General features: G+C 45.1%; 1 protein-coding gene across 2 annotated transcripts in view; it reads left to right on the top strand.

Annotated features, from left to right (window-relative positions):
- MTMR12 (myotubularin related protein 12) overlaps window positions 1-15,481 on the top strand; it is a 72,247-nt gene that overhangs the window by 15,436 nt on the left and 41,330 nt on the right. For both annotated transcript variants that reach the window (XR_009353732.1, XM_059173730.1), the window contains exon 2: window positions 13,597-13,657. Coding sequence is in view for 1 of the 2 variants with exons in the window: in XM_059173730.1 (XP_059029713.1) it covers window positions 13,597-13,657 (61 nt within the window). In the remaining variant the exon portion in view is untranslated. The remainder of the gene's footprint in view (window positions 1-13,596; window positions 13,658-15,481) is intronic.

The following is a 15,481-nucleotide window of genomic DNA, read 5'->3' as shown; positions in this document are numbered from 1 at the left end:
CAGGTCTTGTGAGGAGGGAGGAGGACCCTGTCCGAAAGGAGACTTGTGGAAGAGCAGCCGGAGAGTGGTTATTTGGCCTAGAACTCATTTCTGCTGATTTCCAGGGCTCAGGATAAATGACACTTCCTGAGAGTAGCAGTCTCTCTGACCCCGTCCGAATGTGGCTGGATGCCCCTGCTCTGCTCCCATCAGCCTGTCGCCTGTCCTTCTCCAAACGCAGCAGCTTGCACACGGCTCTCTCTGTTACAGCTTGTGCTGTGCTCCGCGCCTGCTGCTCTGGGAAGACCGAGGCCGTGGGTTCTCTCCTGGATTCGTGGTGCTGGAATACAGCGAAAGAAGTGACAGCTCAGTCCGTGGAAGAGTCTGTGGAAGGCCGGGAGGCAGAGTCCTGGAGATGGCTGTGGCCAGCCGGCAGAGGCAGTTGGACTGTAGTGAGGAACACGATTCTGATCAGGCCGACTGAGGCTCCAGTCCCACCTCACTTAACCTTGGCCAGCTTGGGTTCCTCATCTGTGACATGAGAACGCTGATAGCCGCTAACAGAGTCGTGAGGACTGCAGGAGCTGGTGCATTCTTTGTACGATCTTCTGTCCACCTCTAGTATTTATGGCACCGTTTGCCCAGTGTTCCAATGATTACTTTTTATTTGTCTGAAGTTAGGGAGGGCAGAAGTCACTTATTTATCTTTAAATCCTATGCACTTGGCATTAGGATGTTCAGGAGCTTTTTGTTGAAGTGAATTGGTGCATATTAGAGATGGGTCACCTTGCTGCTCAGAGTAACCCAGATCCCGCCCAAGTGTTGACTCCCAGGTTTTGCCCCTCGGGCTCATTAGAGCCCTGTGCTTTGGGCCACTCCTCAGAAATCTAGTTCGGAGAAGGGATCACAGTGACAGCTTGTTAATGCCAGGCCTGCTGTGTGATATGGATTCTGGTAGGTGTGTCTCCTTGGGGCCATACACTTGCTGAAGAATGGGTGGCAGTTCTCAGTCTTATCTGGCGTACGTTGCCAGCATAGGAGTGCTTCTGGCTCCTGGGGTGGGGGTGATGTTGGGGGGGGGGATGGGCAGCTGCCCCTCCTGGGGAAGGTTGATATTCACAGTGGGAACAGGAACAGATACAGCAAATTTTTTTTTTTTAAGATTATTTATTTATTTATTTGACAGAGAGAGAGATCACAAGTAGGCAGAGAGGCAGGCAGAGAGAGAGAGGAGGAAGCAGGCTCCCCGCTGAGCAGAGAGCCCGATGCGGGACTCGATCCCAGGACCCTGAGATCATGACCTGAGCCGAAGGCAGCGGCTTAACCCACTGAGCCACCCAGGCGCCCAAGATGCAGCAATTTTTGATCTGTGGGGTGGAATGTCTGGAAACTGGAAGACTTGTTATTCATGCCCTTAACGTCTTTTAAAATTAAAACAAAAGGAATACCCAAATCATTGGGGTAAATGATGGAATAAGAAATTAACAACAACAAAAAACCCCCAACTCCTGTCCTAGCACCGTGGCAGAACTATTCTCCATTTCTGTTCAGACACTGTTCTAACTGAATTCAGGCCACTGGGATACCCTAGTTTTGAAAATGTGGACACGCGGAGACTGCTGGCAGCCGTCCGTGCATTCTTCTGTACCGTCATGGCACAAAATGTCCACGCTCAGAGGGAGTAGCAAGAGGTGCTGCACAAAGCATTTGGTCCATTTTTAACTGCCACATTTGTTGAAAATTTGCAGCATTTTCAAATGAGTTCGTTCTCAGAGATCTTGCAGAGTTCAGGAAAAGTCTGTCAGTGTAACTAGGTGAATCAGTTTTGTGTGATTATTATTACTTTTTTAAGATTTTATTGATTTGACAGACAGAGATGACAAGTAGGCAGAGAGACAGGCAGAGAGAGAGAAGAGGAAGGAGGCTCCCCGCTGAGCAGAGAGCCCAATGTGGGGCTCAATCCCAGGACCCTGGGATCATGACCTGAGCCGAAGGCAGAGGCTTTAACCCACTGAGCCCCAGGCGCCCCAGTTTTGTGTGATTATTAAAGAGCCATGCTTTTCTACCTTTTTCCCCCTACACATTGAACCAAGATAGTTAATTGGGGTCAGTAAGGACTTTGATCCCATGTTTCATTGCTCTGGAAGTAAGATTGGTCCCATTTGCTGGTTAGGCAGCTGGGTAGGGAGTGTCAAGAGTTGAAGGATGGGGGGACCGAAGGAGTACAGGGTCAAGAGGAAGTCCAGGCCCCCCTCTGAAATCAGGGGGCAATTTAAGAAAGCATAGAGGTGGGCGCCTGGGTGGCTCAGTGGGATAAGCCTCTGCCTTCAGCTCAGGTCATGATCTCAGGGTCCTGGGATCAAGCCCCGCATTGGGCTCTCTGCTCGGCAGGGAACCTGCTCCCCCCCCCCCCTCTCTGCCTGCCTCTCTGCCTACTTGTGATCTCTCTGTCAAGTAAATAAATAAAATATTTAAGAAAAAAAAAGAAAGAAAGCACAGAGGCAGCTGTCACTCCGTGTGAGTTGAATTGGCTGTAGGATCCTGGGATTACGCCAGCCCCATCTTCGGCTGTTGCGCTCCTGCAGTTCTAACTGGACAGCCTTCACGATTTCTGCTCTTTCTGGATTAATGCCACACACATGACAGGCTTGAATGGAATGCACTCTTTCTCCAGTACTTTACCATATGATGAGAACATTTGGTGATGCCATCCATAGTAACGGCGCAAGCCTAGACAGATACTGTATCTGAAGCCATATGTTTCTCTGGTCCCTGCTCAAGTGATTTTAAAACCTCTCACTTCTTGGTCATTACTAATTAAATTAGTCAAGGAAATCTTTTGAACATGTTGCATGTGAAAGGTTTGTGTGGGGGTGGTTCTGGGGATATTTGGTGAGCAAAAAAACAAAACAAAACAAAGATGTGTCCTCAAGGAGTTTAGATTGGTGGGGAGGTAGAGTTAAATAATTACATAACAAATGTGAAATTTAACTATGGCAAGGGCTCCGAGGAAGAGAGAGATGGGGGGGCTGTGAGAACCCAGTAACAGAAATGGCCCTTGTCCTGAGAGCTGATGAATACTTAGATTCACAGGGCAGAGAAGGAGAGAAGCATTCTGTAGAAGGAGCATCCTGTGGAAACACCTCAGGATGGGAAGGAGCAAGTATGGGAGGCTGAAAGAAGGCCAGTGTGGCCAACACGCAGACTGAGGAGGAGAATGGTAGGCAGGCAGAGTGACCAGGTGGGTAAGGGCCAGGCTGCACAGGGCCTCATAGGCCGCATCAGAGCACCATCTTCATCCCGCCAATAATGCAAACAAACTGTGCTCTGACAGGCTCGATGCTTCTTTAGGGTGGAGAACGGATTAGAAAGTGGGCGGATGCAAGTAGACTGGCTGGCAAGACCACCTCCAAGTGGGAGATGGCAGCTTGAACAAGGTGATACTGGTGGAGATAAGGGAGGAACATGGATTCTAGAAACATTGAACCCGTGATACTGATGCAGTTTGGTGGTAGGTGGGATCTTGAGGCTGACAGAGGAGGGAGATGTAAAGAGACTGTTAGGTTGGCCTCCAGACTACGTGTTCTTCAAGGGAAGCATGGACTTGGCAAGGCAGTACATAGCAGTATTCATCATGGCTGGAGCCTTTCCTGGAGTGTTGTGCATCGGAAGATTCCCACTGAACCCTCAAGGGTTTGTTGGGGTGACAGCTCAGAGACTTCTGCCTCAGGGGACCCAGGAGAATAAGTCACAAGAGGTAGTCACAAGAGCTCGGGAGGAGTTGAAGAAGCCCCAGGCAGAGCACTTCTCTGTGCGGCCAGCTCTTGCTCCTGGCCGGAGGTGTTTTCAGTTTTTGTTTTTTTCCCTTTGGCCTCTTGTTTCCTGTCTGCAGCACACTTTGCGGTTTTCCCTGGGGACTTTCTATGATTCTTGGTTTGACTTGGTTTCGGGTGGGTCTAGCAGATATATTCACTGATCATTTTGTCCCATTTTTCCTTCCTTCCATGTAAGGGGCCATGTGGCATCCTCTAAGGACACGGACCAAGACAGCTACGAGGTTGGACTTCACCTCCACACATACTAGCCATCCTGGTCGGGTGTCTTCATCTGCAAAATGGAGATAATAGTGGGCCTAAAAACGCCACTTCAAAGGCTTGCCATAAGGATTAAAGAAGTTAATAAGTATCAAACCCGTAAAACAATGCCTGACACAAACAACTCAAGAAATACTTACACCCTGCGGCTGGGTGGCTCAGTAGGCTAAGGTTTTTGATTTCAGCTCAGGTCGTGATCTCAGGGTTGTGAGATTGAGCCCTGCGCATGGAGCCTGCCTGAGTCTCTCTGCCCTGCCCCCTCTGTGCCTCCCCCCACCAAAATAATATATTTATCATTATTCACCTCTCAGTCTCCCTAAGGACTGGTCTTTGTAACTGTCCTCTTTGGCATTTACAGAGTGGACATTTGTGATTTCTGTAGTCCACAAGTGACCCCTGAGTCATGATTTACTAATCGTAGTATTGATAGGGAAGAGATTGTATTTACTTATCCAATTGTAAATATCAGGTCGGATAGCCTTTAGTCACTCATCCAATAGATTTTCCCATGAAGACAACAGCTTACACACACTCAGAATGCAGCATGAGCGGGAGTGGGGTGTCCATGTGCGAATTTGATCCTGTCCTCTAACCCACTCCGAGATCCATGTTCAGACTCGGCGCTTCCAGACGTGGGTACCCCTGTACCCTTGTTGGTAACTGCTTCCCCTCGCTTTCATTTAACTGTGCTCATTCTCCCACAATCAACAAGCAATGGATGTTACAACTCTTTCTCTTTCTCGGACACATTGAGATATTAACTCCATGTTTGTCAGTCCTTTGTTTTTCTGCGTAGTTCAGAAAGCTGTTGTAGGGGTGCCTGAGTGGCTCAGTTGGTTAAGTGTCTGCCTTTGGCACGGGTCATGATCCCAGGGTCCTGGGATTGAGCCCCATGTCAGGCTCCCTGCTCAGCAGGGAGAGCCTGCTTCTCCTTCAGCCAACTTTCCCTGCTTGTGTGCTCTCTCTCTCTGTCTCAAATAAATAAATAAATAAATAAATAAAATAATTTTTTTAAAAAAAGAAAAAAAAGCATCTGTCTTTTGCTCAGGTCATGATCCCAGGGTCTTGGGATTGAACCCCATGTTGGGCTCCCTGCTCAGTGGGGAGTCTGCATCTCCCTTTCCTCTACTCTCCCCACTCCTGTTGTGTGCTCTCGCTTTCTCTCTCTCAGACAACTAAAATCTTAGGAAAAAAAGCTGTTGTAAAATACAGTAGTGAGGGGGCGCCTGGGTGGCTCAGTGGGTTAAAGCCTCTGCCTTTGGCTCAGGTTGTGATCCCAGGGTCCTGGGATCAACCCCTCCATCAGGCTCTCTGCTCAGCAGGGAGCCTGCTTTCTCCTTTCTCTCTGCCTGCCTCTTCCCCTACTTGTGATCTGTCAAATAAATTTAAAAAAAATACAGGAGTGAGGACACAGGACATAGCCAATGAGACTCCATGCTGCCTTTTCTGACTCCTCCCCACCACCCAAACAGATAGCTTCCCAAATTAAAAGAAAAAAATTAAGTTTTTTGAGGGGAGGATTTTAAAGTTTATTTATTTACTTTTTTAGTAATCTTTACACCCAATTTGGGGTTAGAATCCATGACCCTGAGATCAAAAGTCCCATGTTCTTCTAGCTGAACCAGCCAGGCACCTGGGTAAGTTTTTTTTTTTTTTTTTTTTTTTTTTTTTAAGTTTTTTTAATGATTTTCTTTGTATACAATGACTTATTGGAGTCCCTTCAGCTATTTCTCTTCTTAGGACTGTTTTCTATTTTGTTTTGGGAATGGCTATTTGATGGTAGTGATCATGGTACTTATTTTTTCCTGAGTTTTTGTAAGAATTGGATAGTGTATAATTTATAATTATTTTGAACTATTAACCAGAGAAAGGTTAGATACTAGTGATGGTTGCCTACAGGTAGCTCCTTAAATTATACTGCTTAAGAACTTACATAGGTTTTTATTCTCAATTTGATACCAACTTTAAACAACTTACTCTCAAGAGAATCAACTATGGTGTGGTGCCTGGGTGGTTCAGTGGGTTGGGCCTCTACCTTCGGCTCAGGTCATGATCTCGGGGTCCTGGGATTGAGCCCTGCATCGGGCTCTCTGCTTGGCAGGGAGACTGCTTCCCCCTCTCTCTCTGCCTGCCTCTCTTCCTACTTGTGATCTCTCTCTCTCTGTGTCAAGTAAAATATAATAAAATCTTAAAAAAAAAAAGTCAGCTATGGAGAAAGCTTTACTTTTCGTACAGCTTATTGGAGCAGTCCCTTCCTCAAATGCAGTGTTCTCTCTTTTTTTTTTTTAAGATTTTATTTATTTATTTGACAGACAGAGACCACAAGTAGGCAGAGAGGCAGAGAGAGAGGGGAAAGCAGGCTCCCTGCTGAGCAGAGAGCCTGATGCAGGGCTCGATCCAAGGACCCTGAGATCATGACCTAAGCAGAGGCTTAACCCACTGAGCCACGCAGGCGCCCCAAATATGGTGTTCTCTTAAAGAAGCCATTAGTCTACTCTCTGGGTCTTGCAGTGGGTTCAAAGTATTTTGTGTTGCAGGAGATAAAACACAAAATGACCATTTCTAACTCATTGTGGGCTTCTAGAAACAAATTCTTTTTTTTTTTTTTTTTTAAGATTTTATTTTTATTTGACAGAGACAGCGAGAGAGGAACACAAGCAGGGGGAGTGGGAGAGGGAGAAGCAGGCTTCCCACCGAGAGCAGGGAGCCCAGGACGTTGAGATCATGACCTGAGCTGAAGGCAGGTGCCTAACGACTGAGCCACCCAGGCACCCCATAACAAATCCTATTAAGTGAAAAATGCCATTTCTTTTTCTTTTGCTTCAGATATTCCTGTATACTCTGTCTTACGGAATTATGGCCACCTTGGGTGTCACTAACTGCAGGAGCTTCTGATCCACAGAAAAGAATTCAGAGTAGATTCAATTTAGTTTAATGTGGGAAATAGGACTGAGAGAGAAGTAGAAATTTTTCTTACTCTTGTGACAGAATCTTGAATAATTGTAACTCTAATTCTAGAGTGAATTCTTTATTTACTCAGAAGAAAGGACAAGAGAATGAAAGCAGTCAAGAAGCACAGATACTGTTATGACCAACAGTGATAACTCCCATTTCCTGAACAAGTGTGCCAGGCGTTTGCATACATTTTCCTTCAAGCCTCATATTAGATAGTATTGTTTCCATTTCCATAGGAGCAAGTGAAAGCTCAGCCAGGCGAAATGACACTCCCAAGGTCATGTCTGTAGAGCAGAGCTGGATTTGATCTGTGGCCCCATTTCTGTATTCTTTCTGATGTTAGTGCCTACACTGAGAGAAGTTTGGAGAAACAAGGGGGGAAACAAAATTTATTAGTATTATGCTGTATTAAAAAGACAGCTTTCTGCTGTTAAAAAAAGGTAGATTTCACCCTAAGATGCTCATAGATTCCCACCTAATATGTGGGTGCAAATACATTTGCCCCCTCAGATTTTCTATGTTAGCAGAGAAAACAAGTGTATTAAATACCCATTTGAGAGCAGTAGAGCGACTTGCAGGAAATAAAGTGTCTCTGGTGTGTCTTTTTCGCACTTTGGTGCCAAATGTGATTGAAAGAAATTGTTTTGGAACCTTTAGGGACGTTGGCTCTTGGAATTTGCCCTTCTGGCTGGATGAAATTAAACAAAAACCGAGAATAACAATCAGTTTTTGACTCAAAGCCCTAATAAACAGTAAAGGGTTGATGTGAAGCATTTTGGCATCTGGAAACATTCTGGCTTATGAGAGCTTCATTGCCGAATCCCCCTCCAGAGCCCCCCACTCTTTTCAAGGTCAATCGCTTTCTGGTAGGGCCTGTTTTGTGCCTTTCCTGAGGTGCCTTAGGTCTGTCACACTTTTGTGAATATGTGCAACTTAAATGTGAACTTGGTAAGAAACTAGAGAATTTACTTTTTAAGAATCAGTGGAATGAAAACCAGGCTGCTTTTCAGCCTCTCAGCAGATTCTCAGGAGTGTTGGCTGACTTTGGTTTTCACATGCTTTTGTCCTGGATGTGGCAGACCCTTGTACAGTGAAGTACAGTTCTCCTAAGAGAAGTCTCCTAATTTGTCCTAATCAGTTTTGTAATAAGAGACTGGTTTCCTACTACAGGCAGTGGGTATCACAGCCATTTTCCCTTTTGTAGTAGGAAACCAGAGACCGTATTTGTTAGAACTGATACTTAGCAGGGAAGAATGTGACTTCTGGAACTCGTCAGGGATTGGACTGTACCCTGGATTAGTGATTTATTTCCTATAAAAGGAAAGTTCCAGAACCTCTTTAAGCCTCATTTTCTTCATTTTAAAATGGAGACAATACCACTGCTAGAGTAGTGCAGATTAATGAGATATTAAGGAAGACCACTTACTTGGCACATAGTAGCAGCTTAGTAAGTGTTAGTTGGTTGTTACTGTCATTACGGTGAAAGCCTGCAGTTGAAGTGAAGGCTGAGCCTGACAGACTGAGGAGGGCTTTGATGGCCATGCACAGGCTTGGACACATCTGTGTTTACTGCTCCGAAATCCTTTTGTCTTCATGATTTTCTGCAGGCCTCAAAGTAGATGAGGTTGCTCTCCAAACTGTGTTGTGGATGAATAAATTTTTGTTATAATTCTTTAGTGGCATTTGAGGCAGGGGCTCACATTTGATAGTGTGGCATTAGTGGCATTTGATGATTTTTCTTGGGTGCTGGCTTTTCAGCAGCAGTGTGATCTTACTGTGTTATTCTGACCTCTCCTTACACGGTCTGAGCTCTGAAGGCAGTTTGAGGGATCGTGGCAGTTTTAGTAGGAAGTTGAGCCCCGTGAGGAATCTTGGTGGTATTTCTGTCATCCCTCTCCGAAGCTGAAAGTCCCACACGCTTCATCGAGTACGTGGCTTCTCAGTGACTTCTAGCTGCTCTCTGTGTTTTCCCTTTTCTCCCTCACACCTGTTACTGGTCAGCGACTTGTCGCCACCATCCAAATGTATTTAACATTATTCTAAGGAAGAAGAGGAGTCAGTACGTTTAAAATGAAAAATGTGTATTAAGCTTTTGGGGCATTTTACAAAGATGATGATGACTGGGAAAAGTTCTCCATCTCTTTCCCTTTTTCTTTCAGGAAATGTTCTAGTGGGTTGATACTCATCCCCCTGAGAATTCGGTTGCTTGTTGTGACAGTGTTCTGCAATGGAGAGAGCGGGTCTGTTGGAGGAGTCTTTCCTTTCTTGTGAGGGAAAGCCAAGAAGGACCCGGCTTCCTTTCCGGACACGCATGCTCAGGTTCACATCACTTGCACAGGTCTCTTGTGCATTATCTTGTAAGGCAGGGAGTAGGGATCTTAATTCCATTCTTTTAGATGGGGACACTGAGGCCAGGCACTTGCCCAAGGTCCCTTTGATATTTTTGTAGGCTAGAACCATACAAAGCGTTCCTCATTTAGTCCTGTGATTTTTCCCGAAAGACCTGTATCAGAGATAGTAAATGCTATGTGCTTAACTCACTGCGCTGTTTAAAATCCTACATGGGCTCCTCACTACCCTTGGATTAAAGCCCAAACTCCTTAGAATGGCCTAAAACCCACCACTCACGCCACCGTCTTTCTCACCTCACAGAATTAACTTGCGTCTGTGTCTTTGCATCTCTTCTGTCTACTTGACCGTCCCTTGAACTCTTGCACATTCCTTAGGAGCCACTTGCCTAGAAGCATTGAGGGCATTTGGAGAAGCACTAGAAGCACTTGTTTGAACAGTCTCCCCTCTCCCAACTCCTCCCCTCTTTTGTGCTCCTGGAGCCCCACGTCAATACCTTTATTCATAGCTTCCATCATGTGTTGTCCAAGAGTGTTAATGTTGTCTGTTCTCCCCCTGGACTGCAGACTCCTGTTTACCTAGCACTTGGGATTCATTTAAATTACCTTTGTGTCTTAGAAATCTCTTCTTTCTTCCCATGAATAACCTCAGTTACCTTTAGAAACCTAGCATCCTCTGCTTAAAATATGTGTGTGTGTGTGTGTATAAATGTGTATGTATATACAAATACATGTATGACTTAGTTTAGAAGTGACTACGAGGTGTTATGGTTTGGAGGCTTCATACATCCTTGCTTCATCTAAAACCTACACACTGGGCACCTGAGTGGCTCAGTGGGTTAAAGCCTCTGCCTTCGGCTCAGGTCATGATCTCAGGGTCCTGGGATCGAGTCCCGCATCGGGCTCTCTGCTCAGGAGGGAGCCTGCTTCCTCCTCTCTCTCTGCCTGCCTCTTTGCCTACTTGTGATCTTTCTCTATCAAATAAATAAATAAAATCTTTAAAAAAAAAAAAAAACCTACACACTGAGGCTGTAGAAGCTAGTTGTGGCATTTCATTCTTGGCTGCCAGTCTTTCTTGTGGGGTAGCAGCTATGACAGGGGTCCTAATCCTATAGCCCTGGATGTATTATTAAAATCTTTTTTTTTTTTTTTTAAGATTTTATTTATTAATTTGACAGAGAGAAATCACAAGTAGACAGAGAGGCAGCCAGAGAGAGAGAGAGAGGGAAGCAGGCTCCCTGCTGAGCAGAGAGCCCGATGCGGGACTCGATCCCAGGACCCTGAGATCATGACCTGAGCCGAAGGCAGCGGCTTAACCCACTGAGCCACCCAGGCACCCCTGGATGTATTATTGTACATTGATATATTATAATATGTGATTCTAGTCATTGATGTTTTCTGTATTGTTAATGCGGTTGACCTAAGTCAGTAATTCCCTTGGTGACAACCAGAAGCCACCGTAACTAAGGTAGGTGAACAAAAGGATTTATTGTAAGGATGCAGGTGTGGTTCATGGAGCTGTGGGGCAAAGGTGTGGCTGGGCCTCAGTGGAGCCTGGGACTGTGAAAGTGCAGGCTTTTCTTTCCACATAACCTTCTCACGATTCTCATTCTCTGCAGAACAGCCTTCTTTTTCTTTCTTTCTTTTTTTTTTTTTTTTTTAAGATTTTTTATTTAGTTATTTGAGAGAGAGAGGTCACAAGTAGGCAGAGAAGCAGGCTCTCTACTGAGCAGAGAGCCTGATTCGGGGCTCGATTCCAGGACCCTGGGATCGTGACCTGAGTTGAAGGCAGAAGCTTAACCCACTGAGCCACCCAGGCGCCCCCAGAACAGCCTTTTCTGCTTTACCATCCTTGTGACCAAATTTACAAGGTTGTAGTTTAAGTAGCCAGCTTGGTTAACTTCTTTTAGACTTTCAGCCAAATTAATTGGGGACATAAAATGATTAACTCTTCAAGGGACCACTGTCTGCTTCCCAGGCATTTGATGGCGAAGCAGTGGTTCACTCCAGGAACTTGGGGGAGCAGAGAATAGTTGTTTGGGGAAAGGGAGTTTTCGTTAGGACAGAATCCTGAAAGGTTTCTCCTGATTGTTTTGTTTATAGAATATAAAGAAAGAAGTCTACTAACCCTTTCAAGAATTGATACAGGTAGTTGTAAGTTGTATAAATTCTTTATCATTAGAAGATGCTACTTGCGCAGACATAGTAGTCGGGCTAGTCCTCTCCAAGCTGGCTGCAGTGTTTGAACTGAATTCTAAGCACTAGTCAAGATGATCACTAGTTTTCAAATAGCTGAGTGAATTTAATGAATAGTTTTCCTATCTCCTTAGAGAAAGATGACAGACCTGTCAAGAATAATTGTGCTTTAATTTAGTGCCATGCCAATGGCAGACGATGAAAGCTCCATGAGAATTTCCAAATAAGCAAAACACTCAGAGCATTTCTGTATGCAGGATGCACAAAGTAGAGTAATGCATCAAAGTCCTCTGGGGATCTTTTTGCAAAACCAAGGGCTCAGCTGGATGCCTAGCACTCTGATTCCTTACACTTGTGATGAGGCTTGAGTACCTGCAGAGGTAACAAGATCCCCAGATGACTTGACACTCCCCAAGTCTAGAGGCACTGCTTCTTCAGAAGGACCTGATTTATTGGCATCTTTTGAGATGGGAACTGTGACGATCTCTAAAATATAGCATGCTCAAAGTGGGTTCTCTGAGGGGCACCTGGGTGGCTCACTCACTGAAGTACCTGACTTTGGCTCCTGTGGTGATCTCAGAGTCCTGGGATTCAGCCCCCACCCCCAGTGGAGGTCCCCCACACTCAGTGGGGCGTCTGCCTCTCCCTCTGCCCTTCCCCTTGCTTGTGCTCATACTCTGTCTTTATCTGAAATAAAAATCTTTTTTAAAATAATGGGTTTTCTGAAACAGCTGTGATTTTCTTCTTCAGCTTCAAGATTTCAGTGTTCAGTATTTCAGTCTGAATTCGCAACTTCAGGAAACTCCTACCACCTAGAGCCTCATGCCAAAGAACAAAACAAATTCTGATTTTATTTGTTAATAGAGCTGGTTGTGTCATGTAGAATTTTCCACAGTGGGGATTTGGCTGGCTGCAACCCCATGGTATCATTTAACATGTTTCTCTGACCCAGTGTTTCTTATAAATTGGTAGATTGATATAGAAACCCAGGCCGGTTGAGGATAGATATTTTGGAAGACTATGTAATAAATGGTGTGGTAGATTGCCTTAGGAGGCCCACCAGGCCTTTTTGTTACGTCAGCACCCATGTATGACCTTTACCTTGTTCCACTAATTCATTAACGATTGCTAATTATCTTTGAAAATCCCCCAGGGGCGCCTGGGTGGCTCAGTGGTTTAAGCTGCTGCCTTCGGCTCAGGTCATGATCTCAGGGTCCTGGGATCGGGTCCCGCATCGGGCTCTCTGCTCGGCAGAGAGCCTGCTTCCCTCTCTCTCTGCCTACCTCTCCATCTACTTGTGATTTCTCTCTGTCAAATAAATAAATAAATAAATAAAATATTTAAAGAAAAAGAAAAAAAGAAACCCCCCCAAACAGGGAATCCAACATGAAGGCATTTGAAGATCTTTTCACTGAGAAACAGTGACAAAGAACCTGGCCTTGATTCCTTCTTAGAACTGATTGTATCCCATTGCCCTGCCTTGGGGTATTAGGTAATTTGGAATGTTTTCCCATCTATATGTACTGCGTGTAGGTATGCTAGAGAATAGATGGATCAGTATTGACTTGACACATTCCTGTTTTCCTGTTCTTATCTTCAAGCTTTACATATGTCCATTTTCTCTCAAGAACACACAGTCATCTTTTGTTTTTGATCCTTGGTTCTCCCTGGAGGAAGAAGGGAGTCATGCTGTGGAATGTCTCCCATTCCCTTTCTGACTGTGTTGGAGCCGCCTTACTTTCTGTGTGACATTTATTCTTTTAGATAGGGAGGGCCCATCCCTGCCCCTCCAGTGGGGACAACTAATAGTTGTCAGTCCTAACTAGTTTAGTACATTGAACTAAATTCCTGGAATTTTCTGTCTCCCTTTAGTTAAAAATACATTTTTAAAAAGCTTGTCAAAAAAACAAAAAACTCCTGAGGGTATATGATGTTTTAGTGTGTATTGTGAAAGTGTGACTTTACATTATTCATTTTGAGCCCTTAAACAAAGAAAAATATTACCATTTGTTTTTCTCTTTTAGGAAATTCACACAAACGAGAAGGAAGTAACAGAGAAGGAAGTAACTCTTCACTTGTTGCCAGGTAACGGTCCTGTTCGCTTCAGACCTCACGTGCAACTCAAAGCCAGTGATAAATTATGTCATCCCTAGTATTGCTATATATAAGCTCCTTTGTTTTCATCCAGAGATTGTATAATAGGGATGAGCTGGACAAAAATGTGAAGGTCTTTAGTTTAGTCACTACATACCTAGGTCTGAGCATTACAGCATCTGCCAAGAATTTTTCTTGTTTCCCCCTACACCCAAGCTGATGAAAATAAGCCTGGGAAATTTTTCCTTCACAAGCAAATTAGATCATTCTCAGGTGGCTGTACTTGGATGCATCCAGTATTCTGATCCGCACTCGGGAAAATTCTGGTGCCTTATATTCCCCGCGCTCTTCCTGCGGCCTCTAGCTGCCCTGGACTCGCACAGCCCCCGAGGCCTCCAGGGGCAAGTGTGGGAGCCTGCTCCATGGGGAGCCTGCTCCGCTTGTTAAGCGACTACCCCTGATCTCTGCCTCGAGTCTGAGTGCCAGAGTCAGGTGGTCCTGGGGCTTACTAAGGGCTTTGCTCCGTGATCGTCACTGAGAGTCTGAATTGGCTGGATATTTTTGAGATGGAAGAGGGACTATATACCTGAAGTTAATGAAGCTTTACTCTTTCCTGAATTCAGAGACAGAAACTCTTTGGTGGTTGTATCCCCTTCCACGTGTGGGGCTGTCCTGGGGGCTGTGAATTTGGTTCTTCTTCCATTTTCTTTATTCTTATCCCAATAGCTTTTTTTCCCCATTAGACTTTTTAGGTGTATTTTCCCAAAGCAATAGAGGCCTCATTCTGGTACTAATGTTTATTGAGAGGATATGAACATGCACCAGTTTCTGACTGATCCGCCTTGTTTGGTAAATATATTAGGATCCTGAAACTCGGAAGAAAATTTTTTTTCTGAGTTTCAAAGGTGTTTTTCGTTTTGTTTTGTTTTGCTTTTACTAATGATGTCCTAAACCTTAGTCCACATACCACATTGTCCTTCCTTTTCTTGGGTCATAGATCTGGAACTCTCATTTTTATGCACTTTCTCTCCTCTGGATTACTTGATGTGCGCCTCCATTCCCAGACTAGACTGGGATTTTTTCCAGTTCCCGCCTCCCGCGACTGGAGACTGTCTCTGCCCGCAAGCGGATCGCGATGACACAGCACGTGGGCCTGCAGAGCCGCAGGGGTGTGGCATTAGCTGCTGCGTGCCCGGGTCTAGTCACCAGCACATGGCCATGGATGGCCTGACCCCAGGTTGCCTGGTCTTGGGGAGACACTATTAGAAGCTGTTTCGCGCTAAGAGTTGAAAGCACAGGAAGCCATGTTCACATATCTTCCACCTTGAACTAGTTGAGACACTTCTGAGCTATTTTAAACTCTGACCAAGCCCCGATTCATTGTTTTCTCTGAGCTCTGTGGTCCCTCTAGAGGCTGACCTAGCGACTGAGCCACCTTCCCATATTTCCTTAGTAATTAACCCCTTGGGAGATGGAAAGTTATACCATAATATGCCTCCCTGATTGTCTCAGTGTCTGAAACTCTTATTTATTTATTTTTTTAAGACTTTATTTATTTGAGATAGAGTGAGAGAGAGCATGAGAGGGAAGAAGGTCAGAGGGAGAAGCAGGCTCCCCATGGAGCTGGGAGCCAGATGCGAGACTCAATCCCAGGATCCTAGGACTATGACCTGAGCCGAAGGTAGTCGCTTAACAGGCTGAGCCACCCAGGTGCCCTCTTCTTTATTTTTATGTTGAAAATTAGACCAAGTGAATTTTGAGCCAAAAAGTACATTCAGAGACATTGGAGATAATATCCAGAGGGCGATTCTAAGG

The sequence above is a fragment of the Mustela lutreola genome, chromosome 5 (genome assembly GCF_030435805.1).
Source record: "Mustela lutreola isolate mMusLut2 chromosome 5, mMusLut2.pri, whole genome shotgun sequence".
NCBI lineage: Eukaryota > Metazoa > Chordata > Mammalia > Carnivora > Mustelidae > Mustela > Mustela lutreola.
This window is presented reverse-complemented; position numbering and strand designations above follow the sequence as displayed.